This window comes from Triturus cristatus, chromosome 6 (genome assembly GCF_964204655.1).
Source record: "Triturus cristatus chromosome 6, aTriCri1.1, whole genome shotgun sequence".
In the NCBI taxonomy this organism is placed as follows: Eukaryota; Metazoa; Chordata; class Amphibia; order Caudata; family Salamandridae; genus Triturus; species Triturus cristatus.
Window position 1 is genome coordinate 384,556,168 of NC_140589.1, and position 26,820 is coordinate 384,582,987.

The window sequence follows — 26,820 nt, forward strand, 5'->3', positions numbered from 1 at the left end:
AAATTACATTGTGATCCAACGACAGCAGCGGCAGTCACTACCACATCCAAAAAATGCCCGCAGAAACTTGAAGCATAAATACAGTTGGTGGTCTGTGTCCAGGAAGAATGCTTAAGGGTAATGTCGGAGATAAATGACAGATGTCAGGACCTCAACAAACTCTGGTACGAAATGACTTAATAATCACAGAACAGGTGCAGTGCGCTTGTGACACTGCAAACGCCCCACAATTAATTAAACTGGACAAACCCTTCACATAATTAATGGTTTCTACTTTACACTTGTAAACATATATTTTCTCCTCACGTCATTACACTGCAGATTAATTATGCAATTTAATTTGTGTTGGCAAAATATATGTGCCAGCTGCATAACTATAAGCGGCTTGCCAGTGCAGAGGGATGCCAGTCTCAAGCGGGTATACTTCTGCACACTGATTTTGCAGCAAAGCCAGGAGGCCAATATTATGCACTTGTAGCCTGGGATGAATCCGCGAGCTCCTGCCTCTCCTTCTCGCAGTTGGGATAGGCTGGGCTGGGCTATGCTGGGTGGGGCATGCACCAAGGCACCCTGGGAGATGTAGTCCTTTATGAATTGCAGGTCCGGCTCTTCATGAGCCGTCGGAGGAAAGGCACTGGGATTAAAAACGGGGTGATTTTAGGAATTGTAGGATAGAATAGGCCATTCCCAGCTAAGCGGGAGTGGTTAGACGACTCCTAACACAAGCCACATGTATTTTAATTCAAGAGTCTGTGTTATATTATGAATTCAAATTGTAAATCGGTAACGGGAGGGATGTAGTGCAGAAACAGACCGAATGCATCGCCGAGGCAGGCAATGTGTACCAGAACTCACAATGTAATGTTTATAAGTATTATCGTTGTTTATGAATAGGAATGCGGGTAAATGCACGTTGATTTAACAAAACTAAATAACTTGTAGTAATCTAAAAGTGTTATGGAAAGATCAATTTTTTGAAAAAAAAAATCATATCTGAAAGAAACAAGCATTGGCAGCGTGCGAGGAACAGAGCCCGGGAGTTGTGTGTGAGCCGCACTAAAAGAAACGCGAGTGGTGTTCGCGAAAGAAGGAGAGGCATAGCTGTGCACGTCACACACCCTTGTGCGCGTGACAGCAAGCTGGTGGCCGGCAAAATCCAGCCTGTGGGTAGCACTTTTTAACCCGGTTACTAAAGGTCCCGCTTCGCAACTCACTTGCTCTGGAGCTGAGCAGCTGATTCCTTTCGCCGTCGCCTCAGGAGGGGCCGCCTGCTTTCACTGCCGCGTCTGGAGGCGCCACTGCGGGCAAAGGCACTACACGGGACTCCGTATCCCAGGAGCCCGTGTGGAGTAGCACCTGTGCTTTGCCCCGCCCACCAGCCCTTCCCTCCGGACGCTCTACTAAATCCGCAGCAAAACCCGCTACGCGGAACGCGAGCGGGACGCGCCGGACGAAGCCCGGACAAAGGGCGGACCGTCTGTGGCCGTCCGGGGCCGGAAGAGGCCGGTCTGGGCCCTCCCACTAAACATTGGTAGTTCCGTACTCGTCTCCATCCAGGTACTGTTACTGATTTGTGGGGCTATTCGCCCAATGCTGTGGATATGGACTAGGGTTGTGTTTACTGGACTTTATCTATGGTAACCTCCCTACTCTTTGCTGTCAGAGCCTGGGACCCCGTGCCTTGATATTTGATTGTTGTTTGTTGTTATCACGCATTCCCTGTTTCAATTTATTGTTTAATTGTGTGTCAGGGCTTTGTTGTGATTTTATGTAAAGCAAGGCATAGCAGTAGTAATGTCAACTCGCTCTGGGAAAAGTTTGAGGGGGAGCGAGGGGGGTATGGTGGGCACCATGGACCAGTTTATCACCCGTGTGGCCAACGTTATCGACAAAGAAATTATCATGGCCGAACGGCGGCTGTCCCAAAGCCCGTTTGGCGATAGACGTTCTTCGATTGGCCAGTTAGCCCAGACACCCTCTCCGGACCGAACTTCGGTCTCGCTCCCTCATGTACCCCATTCCTTGGATCACCCTCGAGTGGCGGCCTTGAGAGCTAATATAGTAGGGCTTGAAAACCTGACGGCTACGGCACTTAATACCCAAAATCACGTGGCCCCTATCTTACCAGCAACCAAGTCTGCCATTCCTTTTCCACATTTGGCCGACTCCACTACCCCCCAACTTCGCCCCCCATAGCGGCTATCGGGGTACAGGCAGAAATCCATCCTGCCTCTCGGAAGAGGACAAGACCTGTTACCCCCCCGGAAATCCAGACTGTCCAAAAATTGCAAGATCAAGAGGCGGGCGGGTGTTAGGAGGGGAGTCTCCAATGAAGTAGAGGGGGGGGCTATTAGCCCATTTCAGGAAGAGAAGGAAGAGGGCACCACTGAAGGGTCTGTAAATCCTGTGTCCAACAATCAGACTGCGGGTAGTGCAGTGACTCCTACCCTAGATTCTTCCCTCACTAAAAAAAATGGAGGAGATAATGAAATCTTTAATCCTTCCAGTATTAGATAAAATAAGAGGGTTAACCGAGCGAGTGGACAAAATGGAGCAGACAACCTTAGACAATTTTTTTTCCTTAAAATCATTTATAAAATTACAGCTAAAGACAAGGGATGAGGGACTGGGGGGGGACTGGATGGAAAGGTTCTGTCTACCGCTCAACATAGATCAGTTATCTCCGTTGACAACTCACCAGCTGGGCTAGAAGTAACTAATCGAAACTTGTACCATACTGTGTTGGCGACGGACACTTACAGTAATCCAGGTCACCCCTTCCCCAAGCCCGTGGAGAAACTTAAGACCCCCAAGGTTCCTAGTTTTATTCCAGGCAAAAGGACGACTTGCTACTTGCCCCCGGTTTGTTCAGGTGATGAAAATCCTACCACTACATTTACCTCGTCAGTAGTACATAGCATACTTGAGACCCCAACTCCCAACTCAGTTGAAACTGTAAAGGCTAACGTGGTGCAACCAGATGAGGGTCCTTCTTGTAGGCGGGATCATACTATAAATCTTCCCCCTGATTGCCAGCCTTATGTAGTTGTGCTGACCGGGGTACCGGTGCTTAGTCCGGGCAAGAGCGAGCCCTATACTGATCTGTTTAATAAGACTCTATTCTGGCTCAAAGAGAACAGACCCTTGCCCGAGTTTTGGGAGGGCCGGATAATCCAAGTACGCAGAGTTGGTTGGATTGGCAACAGGAAAAAATCCATCAATGGGGATTGTATTATAGTGAACTTCGAAGACCCAAGGATTGTCAGCCACATATGCAGGGGACCTAGGAAGGAACATAGCTCAGTAGGCAGTACGGGCCCAATTGGTACTTGTGACCTTAGTTATTTCAATCCTCCATCTCCGCTCGTGAGTCAAGCTGATCTCCACTTGCGGGAGGGTTGGGACAATTGCTACTCTCGTGGTTGTTCTTCCAAATTCAGCTTATTTAATAATAACCTTATTCAGTCGCAGGGTCAACCTAGGCAAGGTTATTGACAGGCATTTTGCCTTAGATAGGAGCGGCATATTGAAGCCTCTGGGGAATCACACTCCGACAGGTCTCCTTTTGGAGAGCAATTGGTGAGTCCTTCTACCTTTACCCTACCCTTCTCACCTATCTTTAGGGGACACTCACAGGCTGAGCCACAGTTCAGTAGGGATTTGCCCGTTGTAGGCCCTCAAACCCCTTATGACGTGGCACCACCTGCTGGCGAAATGGGTACTACTATTGATATCATTCCCGCCATAAGCCCATTAGCTTTTGGGCAAGGAGGGGACCCCAATATGCCCCTGAAGGTAGTTAGCTGGAACATTGCTGGTTTAGCTCGAAATATATGTATCCCAGATTGGAACATATTTATTGAAACCTTTGGGATCTGTTTGTTCCAGGAAACTTGGTGCCTGGAACCACAGCATAAGCTGGGTTTTACCATCCTAGGCGTGGAGGAATACCTCCCTCGTATGAGAGGATAATCAAGGACTGCGGACGCAGACACGGCGGGCTCTTGGCCCCCTTTCGACGGCCCCCTGCCCCCCCCCTCCCACCTCCCCCCCCCCTTCCTCCCCTCCCCCCACGACCTGCTGCTCGGCACGCCTCCCATATGGCCCAGCTATGCCCCGCTTGATAGCTACTGTCTCCTACTACACTGATGCAGAACGATCTCCACCTCCCCCCCCTCCCCTCTTATTCTAGACCTCACCCGAGTTTTCGACCCTGGCCCTGACCCCTCCTTTCATATTACACACACGGGGAGCAGTTCGGCGACTGGTTACGCTCTCTGACCGAACCCGTGTTCAACCACAGAAACAGTTGCTGGAAGCGTTACCCGACACCCCCGAGGCGCTGCCCTACCTAGCGCGCTCTATGTAGCACTGATGAGGCAGCACAGGCGTACACTACGCGCAGACGGCGGCTATGCCTGGCAAACGCGGAATGATCCACTCAAAATGCGCAGAGTTTTCACGCCAGGCTTGCACAGGCACTCGGCGGCCTGGGGAGCGCACCGCTGAAGGGATGATAGAGCGCCATGCGCCGCGCGCATAGTGCTGAGCTGCGAAACGGCACACTGAGCTTGTCAGATGTACACGCTGATATGTGCGTCTTTGTGAGCTATACTGCAACCTCCTCGTCGCGCTCCAGCTTACGCCAAGAGTAGGCCACCAGGGCTCCGTTACCCGGAGACCTGGGCATTTGGTGGGGAATCTGATGCCTTGCGCCATTCCCCCGACAGGCCTAGGAGCTAATTGACGGAGCCGCACTGAGTGCTGGCACACAGCGCCCTCCTCTCTTGCAGGCAATGCGCCTCAGATGAGACACGACGAAATACAGAAAAGCACCATCGACCCACTTACACACAATGTACATACCTGATTCCTATGCATATGTTCAACTGTTTACCGCCGCCGGACCTCCGGGTTGTCGGCTAAATGGCTGTGTCTCACCATCCGAGCATGTGTATTTTTGTATTGCTGAATTGACGCCTCGGCAAATGACAGTACATTGTAAACTGATGCAACTGCGGTTAATAAAGGTTTTCAAAAAAAAAAAAAAAAAATAAGCTGGGTTTTACCACCTACTTTGTTCCAGCTGTTCGACCGAAGGAAGGAAAGGGGCGCCCTTCCGGAGGTCTGTTAATTTGGGCAAGCATTGCACTGCGGTATTCTATTAAAAGTATTGCCACTACTTCTCCGGATTTACAGAGACTTTCAGTAAGAGGTCCATGTGGAGGAAGGGCACTCGAAATATTCAATATTTATGTTAGAGGTACTAGGGGTGGTTCACCTATCCTCTCCCTGTCGGGCATTGATGAGGAATTTAAGAGCTGTGGTCCAGACTTCCTTGTTTTATTGGCCGGGGATTTTAATTGCACATTCGAACCTCTTGCAGTGGACGATGTGCTGGGCTACAGCGACGACGATGCAAGGAGAGGCATCCCGTCGTTGACAATTACCCCAATCAAAAGATGGACCCAAAATGCAATCGACCTCAATGCCCTCTGTTTGGAGCACGGCCTTAGAGCTACCAATGGTAGATCTAAGTTGGACCAAACGGGGGCACATACATTCAATAGAATAGGCCACTCCTCCAGGATTGACTATATTATGTTGAACTTTTGTTTATGGTCTTTCCTGGTGGATATGGAGGTCCGTCCATCCATCGACAGTGACCACAATCCTCTATCCCTATCTCTATCCTCTCTGTGGAAGGGTAGCTCCCCTCTCTCAATCCCCCACGTGTGGAAATCAACACACGAAGTATCCCCCTCCAACTGTGGCAGGCGCCTGAAATGGAAGAGTTTTATCGGCAATGAGGCCAAGATGCGGGAGGCACAATTTATAATGGCTAATATTCTACCTTGCCTAGACTCCCCTTCCACCAGTGCACCGGAGGTATCCGCAGTTTTTGTACAAACCACAAAGGCTATAGGTGAGTTATTTATAGTCAAGAACGCGGGAAAGGGGGTTAATATGAGAGAAGGCAGGAAGGGTCGAGCCGGGTGGTTCTCATGTGCTTGCCGAGCGGCCAAACGGGAAGTACTAAAGGCAGTAAAATCCAAGAATAGAGCCCTGGTCTGTGCCGCAAGGGGCAACTATAGGAGGGCCTTAATAAAGGCAAAGGTAGACTGGGAAGACCAGTTCTGGTGCGACCTAAAGGCTGCAAGTTTAAGGAAGGATGCAAAGGGTTTTTGGGACTTATTGAGATCTAGGGAGAAACCTGTGGACACATTGATTACATGCAACGTACCTGAGAGAGCGTGGGTTGACCACTTCTCCCAACTTTATTCAATGGCTCAGGAAGAGGGGGATAGCTTGAGCGCACGATACCCTTATGTATCTTTCCAGTCTAAGGATGTGCTTCCGTTCACTGCTAAGGAAGTGGTGGGGGCGATTAATAGTCTTGTGCCCAATAAAGCAGCAGGTCCGGATGGCATTCCCGGAGACTTGTTACGCACCAATCCAGAGGATTGGGGTAAACTTATCTCTGCCTTATTAAATTCTAGTTTTAAAGGGGCAATCTTCCCGACTTCATGGAAGGGTGCTGAGGTCGTCCCAATTTTTAAGAAAGGTTGTCGGAATGACCCAGCTAACTACCGCCCAATAAGTCTCCTAGATACATCACAAAAGGTGGCTGGTAAGGTGGTCTTGACCAGGATATTGCAGTGGGTAGAGGAAAAGGGCATTCTTTCAGATTTTCAGGCTGGCTTCAGATCAGGTACGGGGGCAATAGAGCAATCCTTTCGACTTATGATGCTTTATTGGAAGGTTGTTCTACTGGCCAAGGGCAGTCTGTATCTTGCTTTTATAGATTTACGGACTGCCTTTGACCTAGTTCCCCGTAGCCAACTCTGGAGAGTTCTCGATGAACAGGGTATTCCACCCTATTTGCTAAACCTGTTGATAAAGCTTCATACAGACAATTTTGCACAGATCAGGTGGGGTAATCAGGGGCAAAAAACAGCATGCATACCTGTAAATAGAGGGGTACGCCAGGGATGTGTCCTTGCTCCCACCCTGTTCTCTTTGTATGTCAACGGAGTGGTGGAGCACCTGCTTTAACACCCTGCAGATGCACCATCCCTGGCAGGCAGAAGAATACCTACCCTCCTATTTGCAGATGATACCCTCCTGATCTCCAAAACCCCGGCAGGTTTGCAGAGTCTATTAGCCAACTTTAAGTCTTTTTGTGATGCGAGAGGGTTAGTTATCAACACTGCGAAGACCAAGTATTTGGTTCTAAACCCCCCCGAAAAAGTTGGCTAAACCACCGACTCTAGATCTTGTTGCCCTTGAGAGAGTCTCAGAGTTCGACTACCTCGGCATTCGGCTCTGCGACTCCATGAGCTGGAATTGCCATCTCCAAAAGATGCTGCTGACCCACAAGAGGGTGGTGGGCGCCCTGCTTAAGGAACATCGTGCCTCATCTCTGAAACCCATCGCTACTGTTTTAGACATCTACAGGGCAAGGGGTGTTAGCGCTGCTCTATATGGGGCTGAACTTTGGGGGGTACATAGGGTGGATCATCTATCCCGCTCGGAAAACAAATTCCTTAAAGATCTAATGGGGCTCCCCTATAGCACCCCAACTCTCCCACTGCTTCTAGATACGGACACTCGTTTTTAGTGACCAGGCTAGGCTCCGCCCTCTTCTCTTATGGGCGAGAATATGGAGAACACCAGAACTATCCAGTTATGCGGATGGCCTAACTGATGTGTTGGGGTCATCAGCCTGGGCCAAGATTCCTTGGTTGAGGGAAGTCAAGCGTCTTCTCTTCAGCCTTGGCCTCGGCGAAGACTGGAATAACAGAACTGCACCTCCTAAGATAGAGTTGAAAAAGATTTATTGGAGCTGGGTAGCTGGCACTAGAAATAGCAATGCCAATCTGTGTAGATCTTCTATGGACTTTCTCCTGATTAAGGAAGTGCATTTCTGTGAACCTTACCTGGATGTTATTTCAAACCGTAAGGATAGGGCACTTTATTTCCAATTCAGATTAGGCTTACTCCCCGTCGGTGAATTGACCTCCAGGTGGAAGGCTCCAATTCAGACAATCTCTTCTTGCCCTTGTTGTGAAAAAAGGTCCGAGTCTGTCCCCCATTTCCTGTTTGAATGCCCGGCCTATGCTGCCCCCCGGAGTAGATGGCTCAAGCCTCTTTGCAGAGAACTTGGTACTAGACTCCACATAGAGGCCTTGCGTATACTAAAAAATGATTCACGGCCACTCTTTGCTTGTGGTTTAGCCAAGTTCCTAGGTTGGGCTTGGCGTATCAGATCAGCTAGGCTTTTGTATCTTGTTTAATTTGTTTTTTTATTCAAAATCACATTGGTTTTTACTTAATTTATTGGCGCCAGTAGCAGCTCTGAAATGTTTGTTTACCTCTCCATGCACTGGTTCCTTTTTACTATTTTATTGTGTATCATTGCATTTTTGCTTTTTAAGATATATTTATATCGAAATAAAGCCTTCTTGACTGACTGACTGACTGAAAAAGGAAAAAGCGCCATGATGTGGCCAGTGTTCTGTATGATGTTGTTTTTATTTTTGTTCTTTATTTATTTTTTATTTTTTTCCTTTCAGCCATTGTGCACATCAACCGCACTGCTGTACAACATGGCAAAAAGCAATTTAGAAAGCCATTGCTTGTTTTCATTTAGCCTCGCATAACTATTGCTGAGCATCTGCCTCTCCTGCAAATTATTTTTTCATATGATTTCATCACACTGTACACAGCCTTGATTCTGCATCATCCTACAGGAAGTCCTGCCTCAAAAGGATTCTTATCCTCCATGGCGGAGTTAGGTATTTTGAAAGGTTACTTCCTTACATACGGGTTGTGGTGGCAGTGATGCTGCACATTGTGGGTGAATTTGGTAACCCCGCACAATAAAAAACTCTTGCATCTCACTTAGTGCTGGAATAGTATCAAGCACAAGGCAAAGACTTCTTACTGATATTTGCATTTCACAACTTTTTATTTCTGTGTCCTATAGAACCAACATGTTTCTGTTCCAGAAATTGATTGCTCTGTGTCCACGGGAGTAGCCCTAAGAGGGAACATTGATTGCTGCTAGAGAGTTGAAAACTGCTGAATAACTTTGACAAAGCCAAATTGGAAAGCCATTTGACTTTGTAAATGTTTTGCAACATGGTTTAAGGTAAAAAAACAGAAATCGCTATGACGCGGCCAGTATTGACAGTGTCATAGTTCTTGTTTTTTTTTGGTTTTTTTTTTACTTCATGCAGCACAAACGTTTGATGTACAACATGGGTAAAAAAAATTGGCAAACCTAATAGATTTTGCATAGCGAGACTTTTTGGCTTTGTCAATATATGTTTTTCCTGACAGCAGGGGATGTGGCAAGCAAGAATAAGGAAGGGGGTGAGGTGGTAGGAATCAAGAACGGTGGATGGTCAATGCGACAATGTCGGAGGCGGGGGGCACCGGGCAAGAAACAATGGGCAGCAACAACAAGGCAAGAAATAACAGTGAAAGCAACAACAACGGGGCAAGTAGCAGCAGGGCAACAACAAAGGGGCAAGCAACATAGCAAAAACAATGTGAAGTGGGAGGGGAGATGACCTGCAAACAGATACTCTTATGGAGTGCTGTCACTAAAATAAAAACAAGGATTGGCAAAGTCCGTATGTATAGCTTTTGCAAGAGTTAGAGCTATTGGCGTTGTAAATGACAATGTCTTTTACCCATGTGTTATGGAGGGGTATGGATGTGTGGAGTGGAATTATGTGGGTTGGATTGTTAGCTGTGAAATTGTGTGGTGTGGAATTGTGTTGTGTGAAGTGGAATTCTGTGGCATGGTGTGGAGGTATGTGGATAGTAATTATGTGTTAAGTATACTGGAATTATGAGGAGTGTATTTTGTGTCATGGAGTGTAATTATGAGGAATGGTATTGTGTTGTGGAGTGGTATGTAGTGGAGTTTAATTATGTGGTGTGGTATTGGATTTTGTGGGATGCTGTGGAATTCTGTGGTGTGGATTGGATGCATGAGGTGTGTTGTGTAATTGTGTTGAATTATGTGTTTTGGGTGTGAATTGTGTGGTGTGGAATGGGAATGTGTGGAGTTGAATTGTGTGGCGTGGAACTGTGGCATTGAGTGAAATGATGCTGATTGGAATTTTGTGACATGGTGTGAAGTGTATTTATGTGGATTGTTGCTGTGTGGCATAGAGTAGATTTATGTGAGGTGTATTTATGTTGTATCGAGCAGAGTGTAATTGTTAGACATGGCATCCTTGGCGTGTTTTCCTCTGACTTTTTGCCTCTACCGCCTGTATTTTTGATGCTGTGCTGGATGTCATTTTCGCTGACTTAGAAGCTTTGGGCTCTTTGCCACTGCTGATCAGTGTCAAAGTGCAAGTGCTCCCTGTGTAAATTGTTATTATGATTGGTTCTCCCTAATAGGCATATTTTGATTTACTAGTAGGTCCCTAGTAAAGTGCACTAAGTGTGCCAGGGCTGGTAAATCACATGCTACTATTGGGCATGCAGCACTGATTGTGCCACCCACATGAGTAGCCCTGAAAGGATGTCTCAGGCCTGCAACTGCAGTGCCTGCACGCGGTTTGTTAACTGCCATGTCAACCTGGCAAGTGCACCCACTTGCCAGGCCCTAACGTTCCCTTTTCTAACATGTTAGTCACCCCTGAGGTAGGCCCAAGGTACCCCTGTGGGCATGGTACAGTGTATGTGAGAGGTAGGACATGCCCTACTGTGTGTAGCATGTCCTGATAGTGAACTACTGCCAATTTCGTTTTTCACTATTGCAAGGTTACTTGTTCCCGTAGGGTAGAATGAGGAGTTTGCTTATAACATCTTATAAGCATAACTACCCCTGGGAACAAGGTAGGAAATAAGGTTTAGTATGCCTGAACTCAGAATGTTAAAATGCGTCTTTTAGTGAGGGGAATTTTCACATTCTGTGTTTTAAATTACATGTTTTAGAAAGTCGATATTTTCTTGCTTTGCTGTCCAGTGTGCCTCTGCTAGGATGTGTATTGACTGTCTGTGAAGTGACAGGCGCTGGGGAGGTGCAGTGGATCCAGAGAGTCTGGATGAGTCAGTCTGAATAGACCTGGGCTGCATTTAGAGTAGGGGGAGGGGATTTCCTTCCACCTGAATGGGCCTGGTCTGACTTCCACAATGCTGTCTCCACCTCCTGTCAGGAAGCTATACCAGAGAGGACAGAACTGGTTTTGACTGAGCACATGGCTTCTATGCCACCAGAGAACAAAGGATTTTGTAATAGAAATATTGGGGCCCAGCCCCCAGTACTTTAGATCATCCCTGGAATTCAAGAGGACCTTTTGTCAAGGAGAAGAGCTGGAGATACTGAGGATAAGTACTGCCCCTTTGCTGTGTGGAGTTGGCCTGCAGTTGCTGTTTCTTCCAAGGAAAGGAGAAGGACTTTGCTGTGTCCCCTGCTTGAAGGAGATCTCCAAGGGCCTGCATGTTCTGGCCTCCTGTTCTGAAGTCTCAGGGACACAAAGACTTCACCCCCAGCTCTCCTGAACTCTACTTTTGTGAATTCTGACTTGCCAAGAGGTGCCTGTGTGAGTTTTGGACCTCTGGGGATTGCTCCTGCTGTTTGGGAGCTGGAAGAAATTAGAAACTTGAACTGAAAAAATCGATGCATCGCTCCTCTTGCGGCTGTTTTTCCGACACATCTCCATGGTGTGAGAAGAATTTCCACGCAACTCCGTGCTGCTCCGAAACCTGACGCAGCGCCTGTCGCCGCTACAAGAATCAACACATCGAGGGATCGCGGCTGAAGAAAACCTATGCAGCTCCGCTCAACACCGCCGCATCAATCACCGACGCATCCCGGATTTCCATGCATCGCATATGTGAGGCAAGTTTTCCCAACGCATCACCTGCGGACCGGAACCGTCACGAAGAATCGACGCATCACTCCCATACAGACCGGATTCGACGCAACCCTTCCTCTGCGTACAGTGGGAATGTCGCATCACCTCCTCAAGGTATCAGGAGTTGACACATCTCTTTGTTTCCGAATCTGTGGCTGTTTAGCCTTGTGAATTTTTACACAACCTCAGGTACTTTGTGTAAAAGTCACGCATCCACAGTTTTCTATGGTACAAGTTCTTGAAACCTTTTGAAAGTCATATTTTTAACTGTGTGTTTTTTTGCCGGTCTTGTTTAGTTTAGATAAAGATATTTTATTTTTCTAAACTGGTATGGCGTCCTTTTGTGGTGTTTTCACTGTGTTACTGTGTGTGTTGGTACAAGTACTTTACACATTGCCTTTGGGATAAGCCTGCCTGCTCGTGCCAAACTACCAAGGTGGTTAGCAGGGGTTATCTAAAGTGTGTACCTACCTCTGCCAAAGAGAGACCCCCATTTCTAGCAGTAATTATGTGGAGTTGAATCATGTAGCATTGAATGGTATTATTTGGTGTGTAATTATGTGTGCCGGTGTATTGTGTGGTGTTGTGTGTCACACTAAACATCCAGGTATGTTACACAGAATTGGAAGCTGTGGATCAACCTACGAAAAAGTAGATAATAAGCAATCACTTAGAATTAAATAAATAAAATTAAGATCTGGCTGTTCCTTATAACAAACATTTCAATGGGCCTGAACTGAAAATAATGAATGGTCTGTTTATGCAGACAGCAATTCCATCTTCCACACTCTTTTGAGCCCTACCTCATGCAATAAAGTGCTGTGACAGGCCTGTGGCAATATGAACAGTACACTCAACCAAAAGTCATACTCCAAAACGTGGCCACTTACTCATCTGCCATATGTCTCCCAACACTTTTTCAATCATGCATGATAGAGTAGCTATTTACTTGTCGATTCCGAAAATGATTAGGTGAGGTACTAAAGTGCTGTATAAATGCCAGTACAATACTGCTTGCACTCAAATGCTGACCCCTCAGTGTGTGCCTCTAAGCACTGCCCTTGCTGTAAATACTTGGCCGCCATCTGTGCGTGGGGCCCGCCAAACACTATAATGTTTATAATAACATTTAGACACGTTTAAAGAACTTTAGTAGAATTTTGCCATGACGATACACATCCAGTGCTTTCACCCCTTTTAAACACTAAAACATTAAATGGTGATTCATAATTTTAAAGCTGTCATTTATCAATGATGGTTTCAAATATTTACATTTGTTTGAGATTTTTCCTGTAAGTAAATGACTGTGCAAAACCAGAGTAAACTGTGAAATTACCATAACCAAGGACACTAAATGAGAAGCAAAAAGGAGCCAACCCATAGTGGCCAAATCAATGTTAAATGGAATGCTCTGAGACAGAGAGGTGAAAGTCAAAAGTGAAAGATCATAAATGGTCTTGTAATAGGATATGATCGATAACAATGTTGTTGGAAAAATCTTGGTATTACAAATTTGGGTTGTCTTCAAGAAGATAATGCAATGAAAGTTGTTAACCTGTTAATTTGTTACATTCATATTTTGCACAAGCACTGGAAGTTATATTTTGGCAAGTAAGCACGTCCTCTGAATATTTTCAGTGAGCGGAGGACATGGTGTATTTGAAAGCAGCCGCTGGAGAATCCAAAACAACCTCTCCCTTCCTAGTGGCTGCAACCGCAGAACTACATATCCCTTGATGTCTGTACGTGTGGCATCATCACTCATATCGTGTGTAGTAAGCTGAAGGAGCCATGATTTTGTTCATTTTACTATAACATCCATCTTTTATGTTTAGTTATGTTAAATGCCGCAGTCAAAAAGTGAGATGCACGAGTTGCAAACTACAATGCTGGATGGAAAGGCTTCATCGGTGGCACACTTATTACACTGAGTGCCTCTGTTGACATCATAGCGTGAGCACAAAGATTAAACAGTTTGTATTACCTAGAGAATCATGAGACTGGTTTTTAACCTTCTGTGAATCAGTATAGTCCATGGCAGGAAGGCTTCCCCCAGAGAGTCAGGCCTGCCAGGGACAGGGTGATCCAGATAAGCATTCTCAGCAGAGGGATTGTGGTTAGCAATGATTTAACAGAGACGGCTAGCAGCTATGAGGGAGGGGGTTTGGGTACGGAACAGGCGTCTTACATTTGATCTCAGTCTTTGAGTGCTCCGCAAATGTGACGACATAAGAACATGTTTTACAGCCCTGTTTACAACGGCGCTGTAGCAAGTGAAAATACGAGTGCTCCTAATGAAGAACCCACCAAAATGAGAGTTTTGCCAAACAAGCGCAGGAAACCAAGAAAAACATAATGCCGAAAAACGAAATGTAAGCACCAAGATGTAATGATTCCAGTAATTGGGCGTTGCTCCGTGGAAGGAAATGAAACACAAAAAGGAAGGACAAAGATTAACCACTAGCAAGCAATCCTTTTAAAGGACAATTGAAGTAACAAATAAAAAGGCAATGGTTGGTCTGTAAGCCCACAAAGTGTATACAACACGTCTCAAAGGGACACTCAAGTGCTGTCTAGATTTGAGCCAAAAAGTATCTTCAAAAGTGATTGAGCACTGAAAGGACACTGGGCACTGAAAGGACACTGGGCACTGAAACAAACAGTACTTGGGCCATGCCCCACTGAAGGAACAAACTCACAAAGAGCAAGTGAAGCTGGCATGTACTGACTAAAGAGAAGCATGAAATGAGTCATGATGAAGCCAAACAATAATAAGAATGGGTGTGATTGAATCCCTCTGTAAGCTAACAAAATCTCACATGTGACGGTGCTTTCTCCAATGAGACATAAAAATGAAGGTCTTGAGGTCATGTGGCTTAGCAGGTTGTGTACGATGAATCTGTGGGGAGGTATCAGTCTGTTGTGGGAGAGAATTGGTAGCCAAGACAGACAGGGAAGGGGTGGCAAGACAAGTTGTGCTGGATACAATTCCAATCTCTGATTAGATCCCACACATTTATTGATGTTATTTTTTGTTGAAATTTGCTTTACTTATGTTTTTTCCCAAGATTCATAATTGAGATCTAGTGTTTCAGCACATGTTTGTATGTTCCTATGGGTAGTTTGCAAGAGAGATTTCATTACCTGTTCTGACAGGAAGTAGGTGAGTACACCCTCACCCTCTTGTTTGTCCTGCTGGGAGAGATGTGAGAGGTGTTGAGAGGAGAGTTAGGGATGCAGGCAGTGTGTGAGTGTATCTTTACCATCTTGAGTGTGAGGAGTGCAGTGAGGTGCTGCAGCATGGTATGCTGAGGGATGTTGCAGGGAATTGAGTGAAGTGAAGTTAGTAGTGTGCTCCTATATGAAGTTTTGTCAGGTTGCATCGAATTACTGCAGAGAGGAGAATGAAGGATGCAGATTGTTGCTGTGGTGAGCGCTTTGAGGGGTGCGGGGAGCTACTGCAGAGACTGCTGTGATGGGTGCATTGAGCTCTTGCGTGGAAGAAAGTGGGCGCTGCAGGGAGCTCTTGCGGTGAGTATGGTGTATTGAGCTGTTGCAGGGAGGTGAGTGAGTGGTGCATAAAGTTCATTCTGAGAGGCAAGTGTGGCATAGTGCTCTAAAAAGTGCAGGGAGCACCTGCAGGATGGCGAGGGACTGGCGCGGAGTGTTCCTTCTGAGAGGTGTGTGAGGGGTGCAGGGGGTTCGTACATGGAGGTGAATGACCTGTGCATTGAGCTCCTGCAGAGGGGGGCTCTGAAGGGTACAGGGAGCACTTGCAGGGTGCAGAGGGAGAGGTGCAGAGTACTCGTGGTGGGAGGTGAGTGAGAGGTGCAGGTAGCTATTTGTGTGGAGCGCTGTGAGGGGTGTAGTAAACTCCTGTGAGTAGAGTAAGTTTGGCGCTCTTGCACTGATGGCTCTGAAGGGCGCACCTAGAGGGAGGAAAGGTAGAGAGTCCTCCTTCTGAGAGGTGAGTGAGGAGCCCCTGTAGTGAGGGCTGCGAAGAGGTGAATGGAGCTCGTACACGGAGTGTTGTGAGGATGAATTGATTTTGAGCAGGGAGGAGGAAAAAGAATAGTACTTTTCTGCCGAGTGGAGAATGTGGGGGTGCTCTGAGCTCTTGCAGGGAGCATTTCGAGGATGCCGCAAAGTCCCTGTAAGGGCGCAGTTAGTGCCTGTGGGGAGGAGAGTGTTGGTTACAGGGGGTCCTGCATGGTGGAGAGTGAGGAGTGCACCCCAAGGCACCGCAACAAAAACAGAATAAGATCACAACTATGGTCATCACGCATGGCCCCAAACACTGTCCACAGAGACGCAATTTTCTATCCATAGCACAGCCACTGTGCTACCCATCTGCACTTGTTCTTTTGTGGCTCAGCAGTAGTATGAAACGCTAAATAAAAGCAATTGCAATCAAATGTAACTGCAATTAAGGGGTGCCAATAAGTGCAGTTAGTTTAGTATTTCTATCTTCCTGACTCAATTGCCCTATGTTTTCCAGCTTTACGTTTGTTTATTGTGTGCTATAAGTCCGCTCGAGGAGCTAGAGAGGAAGGGAAACATTCCAGAAAGGTGTCTCAATGTGTTTTGCTATTACGCTTCGTGTTATGACGATTCATCTCTGACTAACACCATATGAGTATGCCACCCGGAAAAGCAAAATGGAAGAGCATTTGGGGAACGAACATTGGAGGGTTTGCGTGATGCGAGTGAAGCCTCGTGGTAAAGCTTAATTCTCGCTGCTACTGATTAGATAATTGAGGCTACATATACACTCATGACTTTTACCACTCTCCTGATGTCGATAAACTTAATGGCAACAACTATCGCTCTGGGATTGCTTATGCATGCTTATATTAAGGTGGAATACCCTGATAGAGTAGCTTCCATTGATTTAAACCTAAAAAGGAATGATTGCTAGTGAAATAAAGTGCCACAAAAAGTGCAATGGGGGTTCAATATTTACAGGTTTTTAGGCGAAATTTGATAGTCGGTGCCACAAAGTTCTAAGGGGTTATGTGATGTGGTTTAGTGAGCTTCATTTTTTTCTCATGGAGTTGTCTATCTAGCTGTTTTTCGAACTCAGAAAACCAGATTCTGGGCTCATTTCCATTTGACAGACATCTTCATTCTATCCAGATGTCTCAGCGGCACATTTCCATCTCCCAAGTAGACAGCTCCGTTATTATGGTGTGCAATCTTGGTTGTGGTTCTGGCGATAATGTCCAAAGTTGCTCATTGGCTCCACTTAATACCTGATTTGCTGCTTCATGGTTTTCAGCTTATGAGATATGAGAAAGAAATATTAGAAATAACACAGCTATGTGAAGGTATTCCACTCAGACATGAGCACAAATCTATCCATGGTTCTCTGCAGGTCCAACAGTGTTACTCAATTTGTCTCTGTCTACATGTCGCTGTTTCTTGGTGTCTCTTCTCTACCTATCTGTCTCTAGCTGTCTCTCTGTGCGTGTCTAGCTCTCCAGGCCTGAGATTCTCCAGTGTATATTTTGTCAGTCTGTCTGTATCTATCTGTCCCTGTCACTATATACCTGTTGCAATCTCTAACTGTTTTTCTTTCTTTCTCTCTCTCTCTAACTGGGTCTGTCTCAAAACTGTTCCAATCAATCTATCTTTGTCTGTTTTTGTCAGTATGTCTATAAGTCTGTAGCTCCCTATGACTCTATCTGTATCTGTTTGTGGCTATCACTATAATCTCTAGCTTTATCTGTCCCTGTTTACCGTCATCTCTCTATCAGTCTCCATCAGTGCCCATCTGCATCCCAACGGCTCATCCGGGAGGGAGGGGCTGACACTCCTGAATAGGCAGTGTCCTGTTCCCATACGAAAGGTTGATTGCTCCCCCTGTAGTGATCCTGGAGGCAGGGTAAGGAAGAAAAGACCTCTGTGCACTTTCCAAAGACCCTTCTTTGAAGGACCCCCCAATGTCAAGGCACACGTGGGTATAAGCACTGGGTCGCTGACTTCACCAAATCAGACACTTCTGTACATGTAAAGAACCTCTGTCAAGAAGGACGGCTGTGCCTCCATGACGATTGTCACTCTTCAGAATGCTGCTCTGGAGAACTGCTTTTCTGCTGTGCTGCCCTGATGCCTGCTTCCCTCTGACACTGCTGAGGAAGAACTGGACTCTGCTTGAATCCAGCGTGCTCTCCAAGGGCTTGTTGGTTTGCCTCCTGTTTTTAAGACTTGGGATATCAAAGTTTCACCACCTGCTCCTGTGCCTGGCCCACTGGAAGTGAACCCAAGCACTTGTTTCAGAACTAACCGATGCATCTCCTCTCTGCGCGTAGCAGAACTGACGCATCATTGCTGTTGCGGGAGCAGAAGCGGCACATTGCACTCGGAACCAGCACATTACCTTAAGGAACCGATGCATGGGAACCAACACATTGCTGGCACTGCAGTGTGGGAAGATCAGTGCATCCCCTCGACTGCGTGGAGAAACCCGGTGCTTCATCCAGGGAACCAATGCCTCTCAGCTTGGCATATTGTCTTCGGAACCGGCGCATAACCACCACTGTATCCAGAAAATTGATGCATCACCTCAACTGCGGGATCAATATTGACGCATTGCTTGGCTGCACCTTGTATCTTGCTGTTGTGACCAGGATCAAGAAATTGCTCCTGTATCCAGGTCACTTTCCTTCGCGTTTGGTCTGAACTCTTGACTTTGCCCCGGTCCAGCGTGACCACATAACCCCCAGAGGCGCTTACTGCTTCTAAGCGCAATTTTTGCATTTATTCTTTAAAAATTCATTTCTTGACTCATACATATTGGATTGGTGTCGTTTTGGTCTTGTTTTATTTCTAAAATTATAGTCTATTTTTCTAACCTGGTGTGGAGTCTTTTTATGGTGTTTTCACTGTGTTGCACAAATACTTTACACATTGCCTCTAAAGTTAAGCCTGCCTGCTCTGTGCCCGAGTGGGAGCACAGGTTAACTTATGGTGTGCATCAGACTTACCCTGACAAGGATTGTGGTTCCTGCTTGGACAGGGTGCATACCTCAACTCAACCAGAAATCCAATTTCTGACACCTTTGATGAACACTAAAGAAACTGGGTGACGTACACTACCCCCGCATTCCTATGGATTCCTATGAATTCAGATTTGTAAGGAGTGTTTTGAATCCCAAAATTGTATTTATTTAAAATACCGTGATGCCCGTGTTTTGTATGTGATGGAAGGAAAATGCATATCTAAGTTACATGGGTTGATTTAAAGGGTAATAACTGGAAAACACTTGGGTAACTTAAATAATGTATACATAATTTCAGGCAGCTCTATTTTACAGCGAATGAGTAAACACTATATTCATTATTATGTCTGTTTCTTTCTTAAACAGGCGACTGGATTCGAATGCCTTGCACTGCGACTGTGAGATACTGTGGCTGTCTGATTTATTGAAGTCTTATGCCGAATCTGGCAATGCCCAGGCTGCAGCCACTTGTGAATATCCACGTCGACTTCAGGGAAGATCAGTGTCCACAATAACCCCAGAAGAGCTTAACTGTGGTGAGTGTTTACCCTGGGTAACGCTTTTCCCTTGTTGGTTTTCTGTCGTCCTTACAACGTCATAATCAGTATGCTGTTAAGGAAACTCATTAACAAGGCAAAAGACATTGAGTTAACGAAAAACCTAGCGCAACCTATACATACTCATAGCATTCCAGTACAAACAAGGAAAGGAAGTCAAAATGTGTGTTGCTTATTAACATAAAAAGTACCCACACAAGCTGACAGAACGGTAACATGTTACGATGTCTTACGTTAAATGTTCAGATATTATATTTCATATTTTTTAGGTAGGGCTACTATTTTGGCTCCCAAAGGGTTTATCGTCACATTCCTTCCTGTACCGTGTGTACATCAGCATGCCTTTTAGGTCGTTTTAAATACTATTTATAACATCAAAGATGCATTTATCACCCACCATTTGTACACTAATTTCCAGTCTTAGACTTTAATTTTACAAACCACTGTAATTTGTTTCTTTTATCCAATTAGCTGAAATGATGTGAAACAGCCCTAGAACTCCCGCAGGTGTGGTTGATAAATGGTATCACGTGAATTCTGCTAGCCCCCACTAAAGTCCCTAGACCAAGAGATTATTTTTATTGCATCTAATCTGTCACTTGTCTTTCTAACAGTACATGTGCCTCACTCATTGCTTCCGAGGGCTCCTCCATCTCATGAACAAGAGTCCGCATGTGCTCGATCAAGGCCATGTCTTGGAAAAACATTGAAAGCTATCACATCCATGACTCTCACTTGGCTTTTTCCCCGTCCTACATCATTCCAGTTATCTGGCATCCTTTTATTTGCTTATTTCTTTTTAAAAGAGTTAGTACAGACTGGGCCGTGGGTTTTTAGGGGACTTTACCTGTAATTCAGCTTATTGTTACATTAAATCGTGTTCAAAACAATAAAACAAGAGGGATAGATACATTTCTATATAGTAAACAAATAAACGGCAGTTAACAAACATTTATTGCACAGTACTGAAACGTACTGCACCAATCCTAACGTAAAATACCATTCCATCACACATTGAAATATAATAAGTAGTAAACCATTTTAAAGTGTCTTCTGCTCATTCAGTTGCTCAGTCTCACCCACTGGTCTTCCCTCTTTTTAACAGAGCAAAAATAAGTTCTCTAGAAAGGCAGTAAAGTGCATACAGTCTTGCCATCTCAGATGAACTAGTGCGTAATGTATCTTCTATTTCCCCACTCCTTGCAGAGTATATAACCTTACAAAGCAATATATTGCACAGATTTCATCAACAATAAACAGATGGCAATCCTCTTTCCTAATATTAAACCCACACCGCTGAAACCAAAGAAGGGAAGTGTACCCAGACTTTACTGCATATAGGATGACCTTGCATCAAAAGGCTGACTCCATCCTGAATACGCCTGATGTTGTTTACAGTTCTAATCCCTAGCATGCCATGTACAGCTGGATTACATAATAAATTAAAAAATTACAGCTTCCACTTCGCATTCAATAAAGTGGGAGCAAACAGTAGACTTCAATTGCAAATTAATTTAGATCCACTCTTTGAAATTGATCCAAGCAACACATGACGATTAAAGAGCCTTTCACCTCAAAACTATCATTGACACTCATTTGTTCCTCTTTAATAAATGGAAATAAGGTCGTAGGGGTTTTCCGGGGTAACCTGATGTTGCCTGTTTTGATGAATATTTCTAACCGCATATTCCTCACCTTTAGAATATCACCAAGCTGGATCCATTAGGTGGCAAGTGAGGCTCGGCACTGGCTTCATTCCACACCGGAAGTGACAGTGGAGCTGCATTTAAGCCCCTCCCCCTACATGCCAATATGAATTCCTTTCTTTTTGCACTTTCGTTGATGGATCCAGTGCCCCTCTCCCATTTTCTGCGGCTTTCAAAACCTGTCCAAATTCAAGAGCACATCAATGTACCCACCTAAAATTGCAAGGTTCAAGTCATGGAATGACTGTTGGAAGCAGATATCAATAATAGGCCCCCACAAGGTGTGCCTTTTGGTGTCTGAGCTCGGGTAACGACTCCAAGTCATATGAAAAGTGTGCTTTTTATGCCCCTGAAAGCAATATGGGATCATAAAGTGAAACTTTAAATCGCCGAACATTGAAGGAAGCCACGGACCTTGCATAAGTTCCTCTCCAAATTGAGGATGCAGACCTGCTCCTGCTCTCAACGCCGATGTCAAGAGGGATACTCCTTGTGAGTGAAATCAACAGACAAGTCGAAGTCAAAGAGGAAACAATAGAAGACAAAGCGGGACTCAACACCATCCAGCCACTATCTATTGCAGATATACTCAAAGTATGGCCCAGGTACTGCTTGTAGCCCTCCTGGCCTTAACATGCAGCCCATTGGCTGCTGTTTACTTGACTTAGCCCTGACATTCATAAGGCTGTTAAACGGACAATTATTTTTTTAAAGGAAAAGTAGCAGAGAAGGTGTTCTGCATGACTTCTCTTTAAAAATGAAGGCGTTGCTAAAGACATTGTGCAACAAACATGTAAAAATATGATAAATACACTTAATTTTTAAGTGGATTTGAGTAACACAAGTAAGTGTTCCTTCCTAGTGCATCTGAGTATACCACTGCATTGAAAGTCATTCATAAAAAGTGATAGTTGTCAAATATGCACTTGGAAACATTCATGCCTACCTCGCCCTGACAAAAATGCCATTAGTGAACCAAGAGTCAGGTCAGTTTTCATGTGCCAAGGTTATTATAATACATTATATATCAATCAATCAATAATTTCTTGATAAAGTGCACAACTGCTTTAAACAGAAGTGCCCCGGCCCTTTAACAGACAATGTCAGGCCAGCCGGAATATCATAGAAGCTAGGCAATGTCAAATTGCCAGGTTTTGAGTTGCCTTTTGAAGGTTGCCAGAGACTCAGCCTACCACAGATTGAATGGAAGGCTGTTCCGTAGTTCAGGCTGTGAGAACAGTAAAGGAGCTGCCTCCATGGCGATACTTCAGGAATTTAGGGATCCGTAGCAGGTGGCTATTGTTGGATCTGAGTACCCTCTATTGAGTATACGGGGTCAGTCTGTTCCACAAGTAACCTGGGGCCTCACCGTGGCGAGCTCTGAAAGCCAGCGTCAAAGCTTGAAATTCAATGCGCTGATCCACCGAGAGCTAGTCCAGATATCTCAGATGAGGAGAGATTTCATGGTGACGAGGGACTCTCCTAATTGGTCTGCCTGTTGCATTCTGGATTAACTGAAGTATGCGCATCAGATACACAGGAAGGCCAAGATAGATGCTGGTCGAGTAGTCCAGATGGGAGTTAACTAAAGAATGAATTACAGTTTTTCTAGTCTGCTTCAGAAATAGGTGGAGAAACTTTAATATTTTCATGAAGCAGACCTACGAGATTTGTTTAATTTGAGCAGCAAAGGAGAGCATGGAGTCATGGATGTTAAAAAAAATTCTAGCTTAAGAGGTTGGATTTGGAGGAACGTTGAGTTCAGCAGGCCACCAAAGGGCGTTGGAGGTCCACTTTGATTAAAAATCAAAACTTCTGTTTAATTGGATATTCGTTTCAGGCAATTTGCTTCCATCCAAGCCGCAACTCCTATGAAGCACATTTTTAAAAGCTGCCTCCGTATTGTCTTGGAAGGGAAAAAACAATTGCTAATTGAGTGTTGTCAACCTATGAAGCTACCTTAACACCAAGGGATTCAGTTATATAATCGATCAATAATTTATTAGATCAAACACAAGAGGTTAGTGCAGCACCCATCCTGAACTCCTGTTCTTCGTGGTGCTCTCATATATGATAATGAAGAAAAAGAAGCCAAAGTGAAATACTGTCAGTCAGTCAACATAAGCTTTATTCAACAGATGTCATAAAAGTAATTCACATAAAAACTAATTTCCAAGTTATAAAAATCAATACAATATATAAAAAATTTGAATAAAAAGAGAGAATCGGACACATTAAAAAAGCATATATTCTATATTAATAGACAAAATTAATGGTGCTAATTGGTATATAATTTAAAAAGTGTCCCAACATTAAAATATAACTTATTGTGAAATACAATAATTACCTTGTTTCACACAAATCAGTCACGTGCGGAAGCCAGAATTTATCCCAGGTTCTCTGGTTTCACATAGTGTAATTCAGCCTCTAGACACTCTGATGGTCTGTTGGTCCAAATGTTTCTGTTGCCTGCCGGTGAACAGGCAGGAGGCTAGATGCCATTGCTCAGCATCAGCCAACCCTGATATTTTGATGCATCATCCTTCTCCAGAGTGTCTAGTGGCTCAGGATTCCACCAGCAAGTTGAACCCCAGTTCTTCCCTTACTACTCCCCCCACACAGGGAATCAAGAGGATTGAGGCTTTCAGAAAATTAATGTTCTTTTCTAGTCAATAAATGTAATTTGCCTACTGGGCCGATATGTGCATGCCCTCCAGGACATGGCCAGTGAGATTTTGCTGGTGCTTCTGGAAGAATTTAGGGCCTGCCTGTCTAAACCCCTTCAGGATAGTCCAAATAATACATCATTTATTCTTGTCTAAATATGGCAATTACTTTGGGCATGCAGTCGGCCCTCAAGTGGTGCTACAAAGACATGTGCGGATGTGCAGCATGGGGTTTTGGGAGATATTTAACATCCTTTATGGATATGCCTATTGATGAATCATGTCTCACTGGTGAAAAAGATGACTCCACCTTTGAACGTTTTAAGGAAAACTGAACAACAGCACGCTTTCTAGGCCGCTTCACAACTGCGCTGCACTTCCTAGGCTACTCACCGGGGTCACAGGCGTTACTTGTGGTTCAATGTGGGCCGGGAGCATTTTCAATTTGCTGTATTCGCCTTCAGCATTGCCAGAACTCCTAGGGTGTTCATGAAAGTGATGGCTGTAGTCACTATCCGTCTTCGGGGGAGAGGGCTATCAGTTTTCCCTTAATGACCGACTGTTGAGGGTGGACTCGCCACAGTCAGTCGGGCGCCACCTCCAAATGATGGCAAACATCTTGATGTTATTGGGGTTCTTCTTCAATATGCCAAAAATGCACCCGACTCCTGATTTCTGTTCATAGATGCTGTCTTGGATACGAGTCAGGGACTTCCCTTCATCATCACTGACATTGGTGGTATGATTCAGTTATTTCAGCCTCAGTCCTTGGTGTCAGTATGACAGTTCTGAGGCTTCTTGGCCTATAAGACTCCTGCATTGAGCTTGTCTATCGCACAGGCGACATATGCGGGCTGTGCAGTGGAATTTGAAGACTCAGCAATCCCAGCACTAAAGAAACCGGTCTAATTCCATCCGGGTTTCAGAGGAGACTTCACAAGGTCTGTAGAGGTAGCTGCTCAACCACAGTTGGACTTGCGGCAGACCCCTCACTATGTCCCACCTGCGGCTGATGGTTGTTGATGCATCAATCCTGGGTTGGGGAGCTCATCTGGGAGAGGAGAAGATCAGATGACTCTGATCTTCAACGAAAGCCGACCTCCATATCGGTCTTTTGCAGTTGAGGCATGTTCACCTACCTGTGAAGGCCTTCCTGCCATCCATCAACTGGAGTCTTTTGCAGGTTCTTACCTACAACACCACTGACACACAACTGCTTCTTCAAATAGAGTGGAAGGGAGTCCTGGTTCTGTTGTAGAGGTGCTGTGCCTCTGGAATTGGTTGGACTGTGAGAGCATTTCTCTGTTTGTGACCCACCTGGGTACCCTGCCCTGAATTCTGAAGATCAGATCCTAGTAGCTCTGGATTGGGCCAAGAGAGTGTTGTACCTGGAACGTCTGGGCATGAGCATATATTCTCCAATTAGGCTACCACTTAGTAGGATCTTCTGTCGCAGCAGCAAGGTAGGGTTCTGCACCCGAACCTGCGCAATCTACACTTTCATGCATGGAGATTGAGCAGCCCCAGTTGGCTGCATTCTATGTGCCGCCCTTGGGTTGCGTATGTCTTCCTTGCTTGCAGGCGATTTCTATAAAGTCGGTTTATGCTGGGAAATTTTGTGGCCTAGTTTGGTCCGCAACATAGTAAGGGGTCTGTCAGATATTTGTTGTCTTTAGCACCACAAGGTCTGGCAGTAGCCATCATTAAAGCTTAGTCTTTGGCTCTTTTAACCTTTTTGTGTTTGCCAGATCAACCTTCCTTGTTTAAATCACCTGTTGTGATGCATGCGCTGGTCTGGCGAGACTTTTTGAGAGGGCTTCAAAAAGTGCTACCAGGCCAGCCTAGAGCTACAGTGCATGTGTGCGGGCGCGTGCGCCGCGCTTGACCGCGATTACTTTCACTTTTGCGGCCGCTTTCATGTTTGATTGCGATCACTTTCGCGGCCGCTTGGCCTAGCCAATAGGTCTCGCATTTGGGACCTTATAAGTATTTAGTTATGCAACTGTTGCATGGATAAACAATTAAAAGGTCCCAAAGGCGAGACCTATTGGCTATGCCAATGCTTGTCTATGCCTGTGTTCCTTCTGAAACTCTTTTTGATGCTACAGAGGGACCTTAACTTGGTCCTGACGTTCTTCATGTTCACCTCCTTTGAGCCGATGCACAGTTGCTCATTGCGTCTTCTGACTCTCAAGACTATGTTCCTCATTGTGATCACTTCAGCTCGTCCTGTGTGTGAACTCCAGGCACTGTTGAAGTAATCAAAACCTTCTCAGGGGTTTCACTGATACACCTGGTTCTTTTAAACCAACAAAGAAGAGATTGGCACAGAAGCTGTAATATAAAAACAATGCATTTATTAACCTCAAGTCACTGTAGGAGGCATTCTAAGGAGTACAGAGAACACGGGCCTTATATACCCTCACAGGGGCTCAAAAGAAGGCGGTACAAGTACACATGAGAAGAGTTACACACATAGATGGTCATACAGGAAATGCACAGTCAACAAGTAGGAGTAGTAATGAGTTGCTGACATCAGTTAGAACAGCCTGACAGTTCTATACTAGGAGCAGGTGCATTCTACTAGCTAGGCCCTTCTGAGCATGTGCGAGGTTCTGGAAGAGGGAGAAAGCAAATGGCTAGCACATAGCTAACTAAAATGGCTGCCAAGTACAAAATGGCTTTCAGCTCATGCTAACAGATTCCTGCAATCTTTAACACTTCTGGGCAACTACCTCACACCACCTTTTTTCTTGGACAGACTGGTGATAAGGACACAGTCCGCCTTCTTGCAGAATGTAATTACACCTTTTCACGTTGGTCAATCCATCAGTCTTTAGTGTTTTTTTCGCTCTGCTTCACACCTCAAAAGAGGAGAGGCCCCAATTTTTTGTTTGCCCTGCTTCACACCTCAAAAGAGGAGGAGAGGCTACATCAGTTGAACCCCAAGTGTGCTTTAAGCTTTTACATGAATCACACCATAGACCATCCTATGGATAATTAGT

At 45.3% G+C, this 26,820-nt stretch overlaps 1 protein-coding gene across 2 annotated transcripts in view; it reads left to right on the top strand.

Annotated features, from left to right (window-relative positions):
• Window positions 1-26,820, top strand: part of PXDN (peroxidasin) — a 565,162-nt gene that overhangs the window by 223,278 nt on the left and 315,064 nt on the right. For both annotated transcript variants that reach the window (XM_085610787.1, XM_085610786.1), the window contains one exon: window positions 19,253-19,422. In XM_085610787.1, coding sequence (XP_085466913.1) covers window positions 19,253-19,422 — 170 coding nt within the window. The remainder of the gene's footprint in view (window positions 1-19,252; window positions 19,423-26,820) is intronic.